General features: G+C 47.9%; 1 protein-coding gene across 1 annotated transcript; it reads right to left on the reverse strand.

The window, feature by feature from the left end:
* Nucleotides 1-4,747: 4,747 nt before the first annotated feature.
* Nucleotides 4,748-5,719, reverse strand: LOC142003703 (olfactory receptor 2AT4-like). Its single transcript, XM_074980868.1, has one exon. The coding sequence runs from the start codon at nucleotides 5,705-5,707 to the stop codon at nucleotides 4,748-4,750; it is 960 nt and encodes a 319-aa protein (XP_074836969.1). The 5' UTR covers nucleotides 5,708-5,719.
* Between the last annotated feature and the right edge of the window lie 13,522 nt (nucleotides 5,720-19,241).

Here is a 19,241-nt window from a genome sequence, read left to right on the forward strand (position 1 = left end):
AAAAATGCAGCCTCCTTAGGCCTTCTGAAATCAAATTTTATGTAACACAAGCTGTGTCTACACGTGCACGCTACTTCGAAGTAGCGGCACTAACTTCGAAATAGCGCCCGTCGCGGCTACACACGTCGGGCGCTATTTCGAAGTTAACTTCGACGTTAGGCAGCGAGACATCGAAGTCGCTAACCTCATAAGGGGATCAGAATAGCGCCCTACTTTGACGTTCAACGTCGAAGTAGGGACCGTGTAGACGATCCACGTCCCGCAACGTCGAAATTGCCGGGTCCTCCATGGTGGCCATCAGCTGGGGGGTTGAGAGATGCTCTCTCTCCAGCCCCTGCGGGGCTCTATGGTCACCGTGGGCAGCAGCCCTTAGCCCAGGGCTTCTGGCTGCTGCTGCTGCTGCGGCAGCTGGGGATCTATGCTGCAGGCACAGGGTCTGCAACCAGTTGTCGGCTCTGTGTATCTTGTGTTGTTTAGTGCAACTGTGTCTGGGAGGGGCCCTTTAAGGGAGCGGCTTGCTGTTGAGTCCGCCCTGTGACCCTGTCTGCAGCTGTGCCTGGCACCCTTATTTCGATGTGTGCTACTTTGGCGTGTAGACGTACCCTCACAGCGCCTATTTCGATGTGGTGCCGCGCAACGTCGAAGTTGAACATCAACGTTGCCAGCCCTGGAAGACGTGTAGACGTTATTCATCGAAATAGCCTATTTCGATGTTGCTACATCGAAATAGGCTATTTCGATGTTGGCTTCACGTGTAGACGTAGCCACAGGGTTCTTCTAATCTCAAGAGATCAGCCACAGAGACAAGTCAAACTATAACTCAGATTTCACTCAATAATCATACTGTTGCTAATCATGGAGTAACTAAAATCCAAAGGTTTATTAAGGAAAGGAAAGGAAAGAAAAGAGTTAAAATGTTTAATAGGTCAGTGCTCAGCAACCTTTATCACCCCATGGCACACTTCAGCACTCACTATAATTCACAGCACACCCAATATATATAATCCAATCCTCTCCTCCCTCCCCTAGAACCAAGCACTCCCAGGCCCCCCACAACTCCAGAACCAGACACCACCATTGCCCTGCTATAACTGAATCTGCAACTATTCCCCCAAATCCAATCTCCCCCATTTTAACTTGATGCCGGCGACTCATCAGAGCTGCCACCACCTCTGCTGCTGCCACGTGCTTCTCCCACCAAGCAGTGGGGTGTGTGCACAGAGCAACAGATGGCACTCCCAGTACACAGCTCTGAAGCACACTAAGCGCTACTCCAATGCATACCAGTGTGCCATGGCACAGTGGTTGAGGAATACTGTAATAGATCATACACACAAAATAATAAGGGTAATGCTTGCATCTCAGGATTGTAGCAGTGATGTTACAGACCACTGGCTTCTAAAACCTCTGGTAACATTCAAAAGATTGGAGAGTTCCCTCAGACCATAGCCCAGTATGATCCCTTTCCTTGTAAATCCATAGTCCACAGAATAAGAATAAAGAAGCAACATGGGGATGTTTCAGCATCTTTTATATCCTCTGCCATATATTAGGAATTTTACTGTTCCAAACAAAGCCCATGGCCCCTGTCTGGGGAAAGTTACTTGTACAAGATGGAGTTCTGGAGCACATGAGCATATCAGAGGTTGTTACATGGCTTTCCTACTCACAGGGGGTAGTCATTGGGACCTGGGAGACAGAGCCATCTGAAGGAAGAGCTATCTGAGCAGAATGAGTTGCTTCGATTGGCAGTTGTGAGAGCTAAGAGTATTTGGTGAAACATTAAACTTGACAATCTGCTGCCTATCTTAGATGTACCCTACCTTGTGGGTGTTACCCCAGAAACAAACTCAATTGTGAGGCATGTATGTAGCCAATATTCACAGCATACAGTGATGACAATCTTAAGAAGATAATCATTCAGCAAATCATAACTTTTTCGTTGACACCTTATATGACATCCTTTGTATAAGATCGGTTGCTGTTGTCTAATAGTGGCACTGTCAGAGATGCTCGTGGTCATATTTCAATCGTATGGCTTTGAACTGGTCATTCAAGAAAAGTCTCAATTTATGCACCATTTTTATCTGGTTTCACAAGGTGAATTGGCTAAGCCAATCAATGAGAGTATGCTTACACCCAATAAAGATTTGAGACAGACCCGAGTTGTTTTAGACAACATCAATACCAAACTCTGCCTGCCTATATCTACACTAGAGAGTTTTGTTGACAAAACTGGTGTTTTTTCAACAAAACCCTGGGAGTGTCCACACTGCTGCAGCACTTTTGTTGACAGAGTTCTACCGCTCCCCCATGAGGCGGAACACCTCTGTTGACAGAGATCTATGGACAGAAAGCCAGTGCAGGTGTTCTGGGGTTCTTCTGCTGACAGACAGGGCTTCTGGGACACCAGGCAGCCCTGTCTGATGTGTTTCCAGTTGGCCATATTGTCGAGATAGTGACCGGGCAGTCCAGCCACTCTCTGTCGATGAAATGGATCACACTTTCAATCTGCTTTACAGTCTGGCCGCAATCTGTCAACAAAAGATTTTTTGGAAGATATCTTCCAACAGTAACTTCTGTGAGCAGATCACTCTAGAGTAGACATACCCCTTGAGGGGTTGAGATATTTCTTTCTAAATCTAGCCCCTGGTCTTTTTGCTGTAGCAGCTGCCGATGAGAAATACATGCAGACTGGTACTCGTAAGTTAACACCTAGGGATAAACATCCACTGTCCCAAATACAGACTTTAGGAAAAATGGTGTACTCTTTGGATAGCTTTCAGTAACAAACAACAAACTATCAGGCTTTGCCGGGCTAAATACCCTTTTCTCTAGTGGAAGAGTCTTAGACGGAGTGAATAGCTTGATCAAAAAAAAAAAAAGTCTAGACCATGGTTGAGAATTAAACTTTTGAGAGCTAAAATAATTTCAAAGACAGAAGAAGCACTTTATTATTTGAAGGGCTTAACAGCAACAATTTAATCTTGTGGACTCTGCACTCCATACCAGAAGAAGAAAGCAGTTTAATCCTACATCCTTCTTGAAGTAGATATTGTTTGTGCCTTCACACCAATACTGCTAAAGATCTCATATATAAAGAAAAGGCCTCACTTCAAAAGAAAAGGAGGACCTTCTTCATCTACTCATCCTATGTATGTCCATATTTCTTTCCTTTTAACAACTGCCTTTTTTTTTACTGGAGGGGGTAGGATGGGGCTGTGATTTCAACCAGAGTATGGTAAGGACAGTTCAGTTCTGCTTCATACCAATTCTACATCCCCTGCCCTGTTCCTCAGGTAATGTCTATAGCATGTCTTCCAGGGGTACATATCACAAACAGTTGTAACGGAGCTATTTGGAGCCCTGTTCATACATTTATCAGCCACTGGCACTACTCCAACATGGCAACTTGTAGATCAGGTGCACATTGAGACAGGGTTGTCTTCCAGTCATTATTATCTATTGATCATTAGATTTGAAAATATTTTAATAGTAAGCACAGTTTAGAATTATATCACATATTACAGGGAAAACTTTGCTCAGCTCTATCACAATTACACCTTTAATATGCATTAGTTGGGTCAGGTTCACAGGTAATTGTAGAAAAGAAGGAAAGAACAGTCACATTTCATCTCCCAGGCTGGAGTACAAGGTTTGCCATTTGGCGAAAAAAAAAAAAAAAAAAGAATCTTTCCACTTGTGAACAGAACAAACGTATTCCAGAGTCACTGAGGCTATGTCTACACTAGAGAGGTTTGTAATAAAAACAGGCTTTGCAGAGAAAACTTGTGGAGCATCTACACACAAAATGTGTTTTGTCAGCAGAAATGTCAAGAAAAAAGCTGTATAGATGCTCCAGGAGGCCCTTTTGTCAAGAGAACGGATCAAAAGATCAATCTGCTTTTAAGTGTAGATGCAATCTGTTGGCAGTTTTGTAGGAACATCTCTTCCGACAGTAACCTCTGGAGACAGATGCTTCTAAAGTAGATGTAGTCTGAGAGATAGTAAACAAAATGCACCATGAAACCACTATATAAAGTTACTGCTCACAATCCAGATATTTTATGGCACTGGAACAGGGGTAAGCAAACTTTTTAACATCAGGCCCCACCTTTGGTTCCTGAAATTAGCAGCCCCCTGAACCTGTCTAATGTAATCCAAACTGATGGAAATTTTGGTTACATTCATATGAGGAAAAAAATGTTTGTCACATGTAAGAGATAACTATGTAGAAAGTGAGAACTTTATTAATGTATACACATACATAAAAACATTAACATATTTCAACATTTTCAATTAGATGGATGAGCCTGACACCCAGCAGCTGATTGGGTTGTGCCCCCTCTTAAGAAATTTCATGCTCCCCACCACCCTGGGAGCATGTCCCCTACTTTTCACACCCCTGAACTGTGACACACTGCAATGGCAGCACTACAGTGTCTTTTTCAATACATGCACAGTAGCACAGCCAGTTCAGATTCAGTCTATGTTCTGATCTCTATGTACATGAAAATTGTCAGCCAAACTGGAAAATTATAATCAAAATACTTTTGCTCTTTTCAGCTACAAAAGAAAGTTAGTGTGATCAAAAATACTTCATACTAATAAGATTAAAACCATAACAGTGCTGAAGAACCCATACAAAGCAAACCATTCAAATCCTTCCTAACTCCTCTACAGGGGCTGATGAAATGTATAGGTTCTGTGTGACACTTCTGTGCTTAAGCTAATTTTACCCAGGAGATTATAGATTTTTGCAAGGAGGAAAAATCTTCAGAATAACAACCTTTTTTACTGCACATTTTACTTCCTTGTTTCGTAAAGTGTAAATGAGTGGATTTAACAAAGGAGTTAAAATAGCAAAAACAACATTGCTCATTACATGGATATCGATAGGCAAGTCTGCTCTGTAGGAAACATATGCTACAGCAATGGATGAATAATAAGTGCCAACCACAATCAAATGGGAAGTGCAAGTAGAAAAGGCCTTACTACGACCTACTTTAGAGTTGATCTTTAATATGGAGATAATGATGTGAACATATGAAAGGGTAACAAGCATAAGTGGCCCGACTGAAACAGTCATGGCAATAGAAAACCCCAAGAAAGTCTGAAGAGCAGAACTAAAATCTGAACAAGCTGCTTGCACAACTGCCAAATGATCACAAAAGCAATGGTAAACTATCGTTTTTTCGGCATATGTTAACTGAGAGGTCTGGAAGATGACTGGTATTGGTATTAACAATGCAATTACCCAGGCACAGGTTGACAGTAGAATGTTTACTTTCTTTGTCATTTTAACTGGGTAATGCAAAGGGTTACAAATTGCTTCATACCGATCATAAGACATGACTACAAGAAGAAATGATTCAGTCACAGTTAGACCATGAAAACAATACATCTGCAGGAAGCAGACATGAAATGAAATAGTTTTGGCATTGACCAGAAACATTGCCAACATTTTGGGAATGGTAGTAGTTGTAAACAGTATATCTAAGACAGAAAGATTAGTTAGGAAAAAGTACATGGGTTTCTGAAGTGTTTCATCAATCACAACTACAGCTATAATAATGATATTACCAATTAATATTAGCAGGTAAAACAGCAAAAATACAATGAAAAGAGGGATCTGGAAATCTTGAAGTGAAGGGAATCCAGTGAGATAAAAGTCTTTAGCAGAAGAATTGCTGGTACAGTTGTTCATGGTCTGATGGTTGAAAACATCTAAAATGAAAAACACAAAGGTCAGGAACCAATCTTATATGTCACCAGAAAGTTTATGGGGTCATACATATGTGTATTTTACTAAAACAAAATAACACATTGGATATATTCTGGTAGACAAAGCCCCCTACTACAAATTCAGCTGAGTGCCTTTCATTCCACTTGATATATATGTGAAACCACTGGGGATAGAATGAGATGGTTGAAATTCCATGTTGATGACAATGACCAATACATCTGTATCACTAGATGTCAATAATATTAACTCCGTTGTACTTCTGGCCAACTGTGCTAACTGAGGGTCCCTTTATTCAAATAAGATTCAGGTAATGATAGTGGATAGTGGCTTCAGCTGAAGGAAGTGATGTGGATAGGTAAGACCTTGTCAAAGGTTTTCAGAAAATCCACGAATACTACATCTACGATCACCCTTGTTGGCAGGCATCCTTTGTCCACACATTTCTTGATCCCTCAATGAATTCTGATAGATTGGTGAGCCATGATTTCCTTTTACAAAAAATATGTTAACTCTTACTCCCCAAAAAATCAAGTTCATCTACATGTCTAATAATTCTGTTCTCTGCTACAGTTTCCACCAATTTCTATCACACTGAAATTAAGCTTGCTGTTTAATTTATCAATTTCTTCCAAACCATCAGTATTGATGAATTAATATAGGACAGTTCCTTGGATTCTCACTTTAAAGGATGACACTTGTGGTGGGTATCTCCTTCACTTCATCTGCAGGGCTGAAATGAAGCAAGAAATCCATTTATCATCTCTGCAATCTACCTGTCATTCTGTATTGCTTATTTAGCATCTTGATTGTCCAGTGGTTCCACTCATTTGGCAGGCTTCTTGCTTCCGATGTTCTTTAAAATGTTTTGATATTAATTGTCGGGTCTTTGGCTAGTCGCTGTTCGGATTATTGTTTATTTTGGTCTGCATAATTATACTTTTACACCTGATTTGTTGGCATTTATGTGGCTTTGTATTTTTCTCAGTAGGATCTAACTTCTAATATTGAAGGGATTCCTTTTTGCATCTAACCACTTCTTTTATGTTGTTTAGACACAGTGGCACTTTTTTGGTTCTCCTGTTTTTTAACATGTGGTATGCATTTAAGTTGCACTTTTATTATGATTTTTTTAAAAAAATCCATGCAGCTTGTAGGCCTTTGACTTTGGATTGGACCTTTTAATTTCTGTTTAATTAGCTTCCTGATTTTTGTGTAGTTCCCCTTTCTGAAGTTACATGCTGCTATGGTGGGCTGCTTTAGTGTATCTTATCCCCAAGGGCGATAAATTAATTTATATTGTGGTTACTATTACTAGCTGCTGCCGCTATATTCACTTGGACTAGATCCTGTGCACCACTTTGAACTAAATCAAGGATTGCCTCTTCCTGTGTGGTTTCCAGGATTAGATGCTCCAAGAAGCAACAATTTATGACAGGGAGGGGAACCTTTTTTGGTTGAAGGCCACTGACCCACAGAAAAATCAGTTGAGGGCCACGTACAAGTAAGCAGCAAAAAACAAAAACAAAACAAAAAAATCACCGACCTGGCTCTAAAGAAGTTTGGAGTATTTGCTCCCCTCCTGGCAGCAGGACAAGCTGGTGCTCATATTTCAGCCTCATGGGGTGCACCATGGCTCAGAAACTTGTGTCGGGCTGAGACGCAAGAACTAGCCTGTCCCACCTCTGGGGAAAGCCTTGAACTTTGCCGCTAGCCAGATCTAATAAGTCAGGTTCTCTGTCCCTGAATTATCGTATCAAGAAACCATATCCGTGCATCCTGTCCTGAAACGACATGTACCCCATAGTCATTACTGGAATACTTGATATTCCCCCTTACTATTGAGTGTTCTATATTTATAGGTTCTCTAATCTACCAGAGCATGTTACAGTCAGCCTCACCATCCTCATCAGGCAGTCAGTAGTACATTCCTCCTGCTCTATTCTTATTATTCAAGCATGGCATTTGTACCCATTGCTATCTAATGATACAGTTTGACTTATTTAATACTTTTTCTCTCTTTGAATGCTTCTTTCATATTTAGTGCCATTCCTACTCTTTCCACCAAGTTTCAATGATGCTCAATTCTACTATCCTTTAATACAGATAATAATGATTGGAAATTTGCTGTTATAATCTCAAGTATTTTTCCTACCTATGTCTCTTAATTTTCTTCTTTCCTTTGATATTATTTTTTCAATTCTGCAAAGATTTATGGATCAAATTTGAATGACCATATCTGTACTATAAAAATAAAATTGTTGTACTATAGTGAATGAAAATGTTCACCACTTAATAATAAAGTTCGCATTGACTTGAATCTGTCTTCAGACATGGTAAATCAGGTGAAGAAAATGACATCCTTTGTCAATTTAACATAAATTCAGATTAAAATGTTTTTCTGTATGCAGGATAGTAGGATCAAAAATAAATAAAAATGATGAGTTAATTTCAAATGTGTGGACATTTTAATAGAATATAAACTGTCACTCACTTGTAAACTCCAGAGATGACAAGATCTTTGCTTTCACTGATGTTACTCTTACCAATAGATTCAAAAAAGCCTGCAGTAAAGCTCCTGGCAAATTGACTGAGGGATTGCGTCTCTTTTGAATAAACTGTGAAGTGCTTTTCTCCACCTTCTGTCCCCAAAGATGAAATTAACATTGTTGTTCTAATCTACAGTTAAGAGATTCATACACATCTAATTATTTTTATGATAATCCCACCAGAGATTAGAAGATTGAATGCGCTGCAGAGCTCATCATTTGTGTGAATTACATTGATGATTTACACAGCCAAGAAAACAAACACTTGAGCTGCGTCTACACGTGCACGCTACTTCGAAGTAGCAGCACCAACTTCGAAATAGCGCCCGTCACGTCTACACGCGTTGGGCGCTATTTCGAAGTTAACTTCGACGTTAGGCGGCGAGACGTCGAAGTCGCTAACCTCATGAGGAGATAGGAATAGCGCCCTACTTCGACGTTCAACGTCGAAGTAGGGACAGTGTAGACGATCCGCGTCCCGCAACGTCGAAATTGACGGGTCCTCCATGGCGGCCATCAGCTGGGGGGTTGAGAGACGCTCTCTCCAGCCCCGCAGCTCACTGGTGGCCGCGTGGAGAGGCCCCTTAAAGGGCCCCTCCCCCGCCCTGACTGCAGGAGGCTGAGGCAACGTGCAGGCTCCTGCCTGCACACACCCTGAGCCTGCACAGCCCTCAGCCCCTGAGACCGGCCATGGCTGCCCAGCAGCCCCCCCAGCGCCCCCAGGGGACCCCCCCCAAGGGCAGCCAGGGCAGCCAGCCCAGCCAGAGGGCCACGCAGTCTGGGAAGCGGCAGCGGGGCCCCTCTTGGACGGAGGCCGAGCTGCGGGACCTGCTGGGGCTCTGGAGCGAGGAGGAGGTGCTCCAGGTAATGGGGAGCAAGAGGCGGAACGCGGATGCGTTCGCTCGGCTGGCCGACGGCCTGGCTGCCCGGGGTCACCCTGCCCGCACTCCTGACCACGTTAGGAGTAAGGTCAAGGAGCTGCGGCAGGGTTACGCCTGGGCCCGGGATGCGGCCAGCCGATCTGGGGCCGCCCCTGTCACTTGCCCCTTTTACAGGGAGCTCAGGGACATCCTAGGCTCCCGGCACACCTCCTCCCCTCCGGCCACCCTTGACACCTCGGCTGACGAGCCCGAGCAGGCCCTGCAGCCGGGCTTCGCCCCGGAGGTAAGCCCTGCACCCCGGGGGCCCCCCCCGGAGGCCATCCCCGGGACATCACGGCAGGAGGAGGAGGAGGAGGAGGAGGGGGGCTCCTCCTCCACTGATTCCAGCCTGCAGATCCTCCTCCTGCCATCCCGGAGCAGCAGCAGGGCCTCCAACCCCCGGGGATCTCCGGACCGTGGGAGTGGACCCACAGGTAGGTACCCCTCTCTGGTGGACACCCCGGGGCTTGAGGGGCGGGGGGAACAGAGATGTGTCCAGGGCCCCCCACACGCTCACATGGCCATGGCCCCAAGGACACCAGGGCCATGGCCCTCACACCACTGCAGCCATCAGCCCCTGCCCCCCGCCACCCTGCATGACAGTGCCATGCCCCATCCCCGGGCCAGGGGGGAGCGGAACCTCGAGGGGCCCCCGGGCGGAGGGGGTGGGACACCCCGCAGCAGCAGCATGCGATGGAGTGGGGGGAGTGCCAAAGGGAGACTCAGCCTACATATGAGCCACCCGAGCCGAGGAGCTCCCAGGGCCAAAGGAGGATCCTGGCGCTACAGCTGGCAGGTGACACCTCTGCCCTGAACAAACAGGAGGGAGGAGCCGAGCTGGCTTGGAATTGGGGGGCGAGGGCGGGGGCCACAGGTAGAGGCTAGGGGAAGGGAGAGCTGCTAGGCAGCCAGCCAGAGGAGAGGGAAAGCTGCATCCCAGAGGGGCCCCCCTTGGGGTCTTCTCCCCACGACGGGTTGGAAGGACTGTCTCTTCCGACAGCTGGTGCTGTCACTCCTGCCAGAAACTGGCCATCTGTGGCCTACGAACCCTCTCCTGCTCTCAGACCCTGCGGGGTGAAGTGAGAGTCGCTCCCACCAGGGGACGGGCTGCAGGGCAGGGGGACCCCTGAACCCCATCCATCACAGCAGCATCTCCCGGGGACGGGGATGGGGAACCTGCAGCACAGGGCAGGGGGGACAAAGGCCACGGCTCGGGGCCCACACTAACGCCTGTCTCCATTCTTCTTTCCCCCCTCCTCTCTCTCCTGTGTCCTGCACCTGCACCTGCACCATCCGAAGGACCGGAAGAGAGCGCCGGCGAGGCATCGGTCGTCCCGGAGAGCCCTCCGGGACCCTCGCTCCAGGGCAGCCCCTCGGCCGAGGAACCACCGGCCCCGCAGAGGGCCAGACGGCGGACCCCGCGCCTGCTACCGGCGGCGGCCACAGACCCCCAGCTGCTGGCCATCCTCCGCCGGCAGCTGGAGGTGTCGGAGCAGCACCTCCGGCTGCAGGAGCAGGCGCTGGCCTGGCGCAGAGAGGCATGGGGGGCCTATATGGACACCATCAACCGGCTGGTTGATTACCTGGCCCCCCATGCCGCGCTGGCCGCGCCACCACCCGCCATGCCCGCTCCTGCAGCCCCACCACCAGCTGCTCCAGCCGTCGCCGGGCCATCCGCCGTTGCCCCACCACCTCCCCATGAGGGCCACCGCACCGAGGGACCCCTGGAGCCACCCGAGACTCGCCGGCGCTGCTACCTTCCGGTGGAGCCCGCTCCCACCCAGCCGCGCACCAGACTGCAGGCCCGCCGGAGCTCCCGGCCGGGCACGCCCACTGCAGGGCTGTAGGGGCGAGGGGCCCGGGACGTGGCCCCCCCCCTTGTTGGACAGACTTTGGGGACTGGGTGGGGGGTGTGGGTGTTGCCCCTGTTTGCCCCGTCCCCCCCTGTAAATAGTTCTCCCCGTTCTCCTCCCTGCTTTTTGTTTTTCTTTTGATGGCGCACAGTGCTTTCATTTGTTGTTGTACATAGTTTTTATTTGTGCCCATCTTGGTTTTGTTGAATGTTTGTCCCTCCTTTTTGGTTTCTGTTTCACATATATATATATATTTTTTATTTAAAAAAAAAAAAAAAAATTCGTTGAGACAAAAAAAACATTAACGTTCACCCACAAGTTCGTGCTGTCATTTCTCCTGGACAAGTGGGGGGGGCGGTGGGGTGCTCCATGGTGGTGTGGGCATTGGGGCAGGAGTGTGGGGGAGGGAGGGGCGGGCAGTAGGGGGCCCGGGCAGAGTTCACCCCGCGGCCTGTTGCTCGAAGTGGGCCCGCAGGGCCTCCCGGACCCGGGTCCCCTCTGGGTCCACCTGCCGACTGGGGGCAGCAGGTGGCTGCACGTGGGCCCTGCCGGCCTCGGCGGCCCAGCCCTGCAGAAAGCTCTCCCCCTTGCTCTCCACGAGGTTGTGCAGTGCGCAGCAGGCACCCACAATCTGGGGGATGTTGTTGGGGCTGGCATCCAGGCGGGTGAGGAGACATCTCCAGCGTCCCTTGAGGCGGCCAAATGAGCACTCCACCACCTGGCGCGCACGGTTCAGGCGGTCGTTGAAGCGCTCCTGGCTGGCAGAGAGGTGGCCCGTGTAGGGGTGCATGAGCCACGGCCGGAGGGGATAGGCCGCATCCGCGATGATGCAGAAGGGCATGGTGGTGTCCCCCAGAGGGATCTCCCGCTGGGGGATGTAGGTCCCCGCCTCCAGCCGGCAGCACAGGCCCGAGTTCCGGAAAACCCGGGCGTCGTCGGTGCTGCCAGGCCAGCCCACGTAAATATCCTGGAACCGTCCCCGGCTGTCCACCAAGGCCTGCAGGACGACTGAATGGTAGCCCTTCCGATTGACGTATCGGCCTCCACTGTGGTCCGGGGCGCGGATGGGGATGTGAGTCCCATCCAGAGCCCCGAAGCAGTTGGGGAAGCCCAGGGTGGCAAAGGCGACGACAGTGGCACGTGGGTCCCCCAGCCTCACGAGCCTGTGCAGGAGCATGGAGTTGATGGCACGCACGACCTGCAGAGAAAGCACATGGGACAGCCCCAATGAGGGGTGAGCAGGGTGTGCATGGCCCTGCCCTGCCCTGCCCTGCCCTGGCCCCCCTGCCCTGCCCTGGCCTCCCCCTGTGGGTTCTCTTACCTCCATGAAGACAGCCCCGACGGTGGCCTTTCCGACACCAAACTGCTGCCCCACGGATCGGTAGCTGTCTGGAGTGGCCAGCTTCCAGACAGCGATGCCGACCCGTTTCTCCACAGGGAGGGCACGCTGCATGGCGGTGTCCTGGTGCCTGAGTGCGGGGGTGAGCCACTGGCACAGCTCCAGGAATGTCTGTCGGGTCATCCTGAAGTTCCGGAGCCAGTGGTCGTCGTCCCACTCCCCAAGCACCAGCCGCTCCCACCAGTCAGTGCTGGTGGGGTAGCTCCACAGCCGCCGGCGTGTGAGGCGGGGGGTGGGGCGGGGTGCTGCAGTGGTAGGGGCTGAGCCCTGCTGCCCTGGGGGCATCTCCTCCCCTGGGGCAAGAAGGTGCTCAGCTGCCCCCAACATGACATGAGCCAGGGCAAGCCCTGCTCCTGCTGGGAGGGCTGGGTGGACCTCTAGCTGCTGCTGCTGCTGCTGCTGCTGCTGCTGGGGGTCCATGACTGCGGCGCTCGGGGTCTGTGTGCCTACATGGCTCGTCAGACCGCGTGCTGTGCAGGCTGAGTGTATGTGAGAGGGGCCCTTTAAGGGAGTGCCTAGCTGTTGCCCCGGAAGCGCTAGCCCGCCCGTTGACCCTGTGTGCAGCTGTGCCTGGCATCCCTATTTCGATGTGTGCTACTTTGACGTGTAGACGTTCCCTCGCTGCGCCTATTTCGATGTCGGGCTCAGCAACATCGAAGTTGAACATCGACATTGCCGGCCCTGGAGGACGTGTAGACGTTATTCATCGAAATAGACTATTTCGATGTCGCAACATCGAAATAAGCTATTTCGATGTTGGGTGCACGTGTAAACGTAGCTTTGGTGTTTCATATGCAGAGTGTGTAGCAAGATACAACTTCATCAGGACGTGTCACTGTAGCCATTATTTTATTTGTGACTCAGTCTTGCTCCCATTGCAAATTGGAGTTTTGCTCTTGGCTTCAATGAAAGGTTGTTCAATCCAGCTGTGCAATTCCACATTTTTTCTGCATTACAGGAAGCAATTAAAATCCTTTCATTAAAACTGCCAAAGCATCCATGGAGTCAACTAATCATCCAAAATACTTATCTTCTATGTTTCTTGGCAGTAGTGATAATCTGAGAGATGATCAGCAGTGACAGGATGCTTATTCTGTGTCCAAGGGTTCAGATTAGAAGATGATCAATGGTCCCCGATGGCCTTAGAATCCATGAATCTACTACAGAAGCAGCAAGAACTTTGGGTTTTGAGGGACACTATGAAATTTAGCACTGCTCAAACGATTTCATGCCTTCAAGGCTAGGGAAATTACTACTGAAAAATAACCTTTCTATCTCAATTCTCCAGAAAGTTTTTGAGTAAAAAATGATTGGAGCATCAAGGGGAGGCATGAGTCTGTTCATTCTGGGAAGGGCCAGAAGATTTTAACTGTCCCAAATTACTAATTCCAACATTAGCATTTCTTTTTGGCTTTGGGAGCCCAGGGAAGCAGCAGCCACCAGCCCACCTGGGAGCCCAGGGAATCAGCGGCTGCCAGCCCACCTGGGAGCCCTGGGAAGCAGCAGGCACTGGTGCTCCCCAGAAGTCCTGGGGAGTGGCAGGAATGCGGCAGCCATCCATGCTCCCCTGCTTCCCGAGGCTTGAGGAAGTGACTCCCACCAGCAGCTGCTCCTGCGCACCTCTTGGTGCAAAAGGTCAGCAGGGTTGGGCTTAAATATGGGACAATTAGTCCCTTTTGAAAAATAAGTGGGAATGCCTTTTTGGCGTCCCAAATACGTGACCGTCCCACCTAATATGGGGCAGATGGTCACCTTGCTTCTGACAGATGACAAAATGAGGAGCAAGGGTTTCACGTTGCAGTGCAGGAGGTCTAAGTTGGATATTAGAAAATAAAACCTCTTTCACTAGGAGGGTGGTGAAGCACTGGACTGGGTTACCTAGGGAGGTGGTGGAATTTCCACCCCTAGAGGTTTTTAAGTCCCAGTTTGACTAAGCCCTGGCTAGGAAGATTTAGTTGGGATTGCTCCTGCTTTTAGCAGGGGGTTGGACTCAATTACCTCCTCATATCTTTTCCAACACTATGCTTCTATGATTCTGTCTGCCTTGTTTTACACAATGTGGAGTTAACTCAAGATCTGGGCAAGAAGGCAATGAATCTGTCACAACTGAGCTGTTCTGGTAGTTTGCCTTGCCTCGGAGTAGATGTCACTACTTTTCTTTTTAAGTAGTCTAGATTGACCTGGGAATACCTAAGGTTAAAATCTGTCTCCAGATGTATACATACTGCATCCTCTGCTACCTCTCTACCCTTTATCCAGGGTTTTTCTCACCTCAGGACAGTTTAAGGATGAGTAGTTGGCTTCTGTTAACATACTTAGAGAGGTCTGTCTCAGAAAACAATTTGTCATCATATGCCCATTTTTGTGGTTATGGGGCTACTTGCAAATCTATAACTTTTTTTTGTCTCCTTGGATTCAACCTTTCAATGGTTAGACCTCCTGCACTTACCAGGGTTATGCCTTGCAGTTGATCCACTCCTAGACTGGGACCTCAGTACACTATTTCATGTACACCCACCACTTACGCATGTCTGTCTTAATTAAACTACTATAATGGTGACCTATGGAGGCTTAGATTCCTCAGACATCCTGTGGGTACCTGTGGTTGTGTATCTCTCCATCTTGTTCTCCTTTTGCCCCTCCAAAAGGGTGTCCTTTTAGAACCTACAATGTTTTTTTTTCCTCCAGAAGACTGACAGTTTCTCAGGATGTCCAGAAATTTAAGTCACTTTGTTACTACCTGCCTCAACATAAAAGGGATTTGCTGGTGATACAATGAGGGTTTGTCTTCACTACTTGGAAGATCAACCCAATCAGGGAAAATCTTCTAGGGTTCAATTTTGCATGTCTAGGGAGGATGCACAAAATTGAAACATTGGGGTTGATCCTTGTACTCCTCAATCTCACGAGGAGTAAGAGTGGTCGAGGGGAGAGCGTCTCTCGTTGACGTTCCTCAGTGGGGAAGGCCAGGTAAGTTGATTGTAGATAAGTCGATTCCAGCTACTCAATTGCAGTAGCTGGAATTGCATATCTACAATTGACTTTAAACTCTAGTGTAGACCTGGCCTAAGTGACAACTCCATAATGACAGTAAACAAAAGTATAGCATACTTCTAAGTGACTAAAATTTAACAAGCTACCATCCTTGACTAAGATTGCCTTAAAGCAGTGTTCTCTGATGCAAACTTTCAGCATCATCCATGCACATGGCAGGAGATCCTCCATTCAAAATCACAAAGAGCATTCACCTCTTTGGACTCTAAGTAAAGGATAATTGATGCATCTTTTTGTTTCTTCTTATATTACCTAAAAGCCGTGTCTACACGTGCACGCTACTTCGAAGTAGCGGCACTAACTTCAAAATAGTGCCCGTCATAGCTACACGTGTTGGGCGCTATTTCGATGTTAACATCGCCATTAGGCGGCGAGACGTCGAAGCCGCTAACCCCATGAGGGGATGGAAATAGCGCCCTACTTCGAAGTTGAACGTCGAAGTAGGGCACGTGTAGACGATCCGTGTCCCGCAACATCGAAATAGCGGGGTCCGCCATGGTGGCCATCAGCTCAGGGGTTGAGAGACGCTCTCTCCAGCCCCTGTGGGGCTCTATGGTCACCGTGTGCAGCAGCCGTTAGCCCAGGGCTTCTGGCTGCTGCTGCAGCAGCTGGGGATCCATGCTGCATGCACAGGGTCTGCAACCAATTGTCGGCTCTGTGGATCTTGTGTTGTTTAGTGCAACTGTGTCTGGGAGGGGCCCTTTAAGAGAGAGGCTTGCTGTTGAGTCCGCCCTGTGACCCTGTCTGCAGCTGTGTCTGGCACCCTTATTACGATGTGTGCTACTTTGGTGTGTAGACGTTCCCTCGCAGCGCCTATTTCGATGTGGTGCTGCGCAACGTCGATGTTGAAGGTCGACGTTGCCAGCCCTGGAGGACGTGTAGACGTTATTCATCGAAATAGCCTATTTCGATGTCGCTACATTGAAATAAGCTACTTCGATGTAGGCTTCATGTGTAGACGTAGCTCCTGTCTGCAGCTGTTCCTGGCACCCTTATTTTGATGTGTGCTACTTTGGCGTGTAGACGTTCCCTCGCAGCGCCTATTTCGATGTGGTGCTGCCCAACGTCGAAGTTGAACGTCGACGTTGCCAGCCCTGGAGGACGTGTAGATGTTATTCGTCTATTTCGATGTCGCTACATCGAAATAACCTATTTCGATGTAGCATGCACGTGTAGACGTAGTCAAAGTTTGTCTTTGTTGCTAGTATCAGGATGAACCCCTAAGATTCACGTTTCAGCATCTTCCCCTCCTGATATTACATCCTCATTCTAATTTTTTCCTCCTCGTGACCTCTGATTCAAATGAACTGCCCATTGTCTCTGGCATCATCATGCTCATTGTGAGCAGTTTGCCTTGGTGATTGGATGGCATAGTGGCGAGGCCCCCTGGCCAGGGCCTGTTGGGTGGATCCTCAGCCCCCACCCAAAAGCCTATGGGTTGAGTCTGGGGCATGGCCCCAAGAATCTAGCTCCCTCTTTGGCAGGAGTAGGGTTCCCCGGGGGTGGGGCTCCCCACCCCCCCTCAGTACCTGGGGGAGGATCCTGGGCTGCACCCTCCTGCAGCTGACCGGGTGGCAGCTCTGGCCTGGGGTCTCTTGCCTCAGAGCCAGCTCCTGCCTCTTGGCTGGTCAGCCCCAAACTGAGCTGGCTTCCTTCCTTTTATATTCCTCCAGGCCTGACACTGGCCACAGGTGAACCGGGGTGGAGCTGATTGGGCCAACAGGCCTTGTTGAACGCCTGCCTTGCCTGGCCTCCCTCTCACACTCCTACACTGTGACACCAGCTTTCATTTGATGTCTCAAACAACATTCCATATAGGTAAATATCATGAGAACAATGTGTCAGCTGAGGTGAGTTTGTCAGTCTTGATGGGAGTGGAGTTGCTGACACTGTGTATGCCATAGATTCATCTCTGTATCACAAAATGCTAGAATCATTTGGTAGAAGGAATCTTGAGAGGTCATCAAGTTCAGTCCCCTGCGCTCATGGCAGTACTAAGTACTACCTAACCTATCTCTGGAAGATGTTTAACTAACCTGCTCTTAAAAATCTCCAGTGATGGAGATTCCACAACCTCCTTAGGCAATTTATTTCAGTCTTTAACTACCCTGACGGGAAGTTTTTCCTAAGGTCCAACCTAAACCTCCCTTGTTGCAATTTAAGCCCATTGACTCTTGTCCTATCCTCAGACGTTAAGACAATCAATTTTCTCCCCTTCTTTGTATCAGTATTTTAGATACTTGAAAATAATCATATCCCTTCTCAGTCTTCTCTTTTCCAGACTAAGCAAACCCAGTTTTTTCAATCTTGCCTCACAGGTCATGTTTTCTAGACCCCTAATTTTTTTTTTTTTTTTTGTATTCTCTGGGCTTTTTCCAGTTTCTCCACATCTTTCCTGAAATGTGCTGCCTGGAACTGGATGCAGTACTCCAGTTGAGGCCTAATCAGTGCAGAGTGGAGCAAAATAATTACTTCTCATGTATTGCTTACAACACTTATTCTACTACATCTCAAAGTCTTGTTTGCATTTTAGCAACAGTTTTATATGGTTGACTCATATTTAGGTTGTCATCCACTAGGACCTCTGGACACTTTTCTTCAGAACTCCTTCTGAGACAGTCATCTCTAGTTTTGTATGCATGAAACTGATTGTTCCTTTCTGAATGGAGTACTTTGCATTTCTCCTTATATAATTTGATCCCGTTTCTTTCAGACCCTTTTTCCAGTTTGTCCATAAGATTTTGAAGTTTAGTACTTCCCTCCAAAGCCCTTGCAACTTCACCCAGCTTTGTATCATTCACAAACTTTACAAGGATACTCTTTATGCCATTACCTAAATTATGGATGAAGACATTGAATAATACAACATCAGGAACTGATTCCTGAGGAACCTCACTCCTTATGCCCTTAGAGCATGACTGGGAACCATTGCTGATGGGCTTTGTCATCCAGGAGCCAAAGATGTTTGGTTGACTATCTAGGAACCAGAGTCATCACAACAAATTGTTTTGGCGTTGCCCTGAAACACCCTTAAGAGGAAGTTGCTAGGCAACTATTAGAAACAGCCTATTTCTTGCTGCCCCTTCTGATACCTGGACAGACTTTTATGTGACTGCCAGATTGAAGTACAGAATTAACAGTTATTAAAGACTGCTCCCATATTTATCACACATATTCATGAAGAAATAATAGAATTCCAAAAAAGAACACTTACATAATGCCAGCACATCTACTCTTGCACCAACCAACTTTCCTATAGTGGGACATGTAAGAATGATCAATCTAGTCTAATCTGTCTACGTGTGAGGAATGTGCCAACAGGAACTCAATGCTGCTGAAGGCTGGGAGGAATGTGTCCCCCAGAGATCATTTGCATGAGAATGCAAAGGTGTGCATATGTGATACCTTACGAACAAAGACTGAGGGGTAGCAAGGAAGCAATGAGATTTTTGTCTATTGTAAACACATTGTTGTAAAATCACAATTTATGCTAACAGTCAGTATGAGAATTGTGAAATCTCACCAATGCTCCAAGTCATTGTGGGGGACAGGGCAGTCGATATATCTGCATAAGACATGGATTACACAGGGCTCCCTGGTTTAAAGCACTGTAAAGCAGATCAAAACAAAAAGCAGTCAAGTAGCACTTTAAAGACTAGCAAAATAATTTATTAGGTGAGCTTTTGTGGGACAGACCCACTTCTTCAGACCATAGCCAGACCA

The sequence above is a fragment of the Carettochelys insculpta genome, chromosome 1 (assembly GCF_033958435.1).
Source record: "Carettochelys insculpta isolate YL-2023 chromosome 1, ASM3395843v1, whole genome shotgun sequence".
Lineage (NCBI taxonomy): Eukaryota > Metazoa > Chordata > Testudines > Carettochelyidae > Carettochelys > Carettochelys insculpta.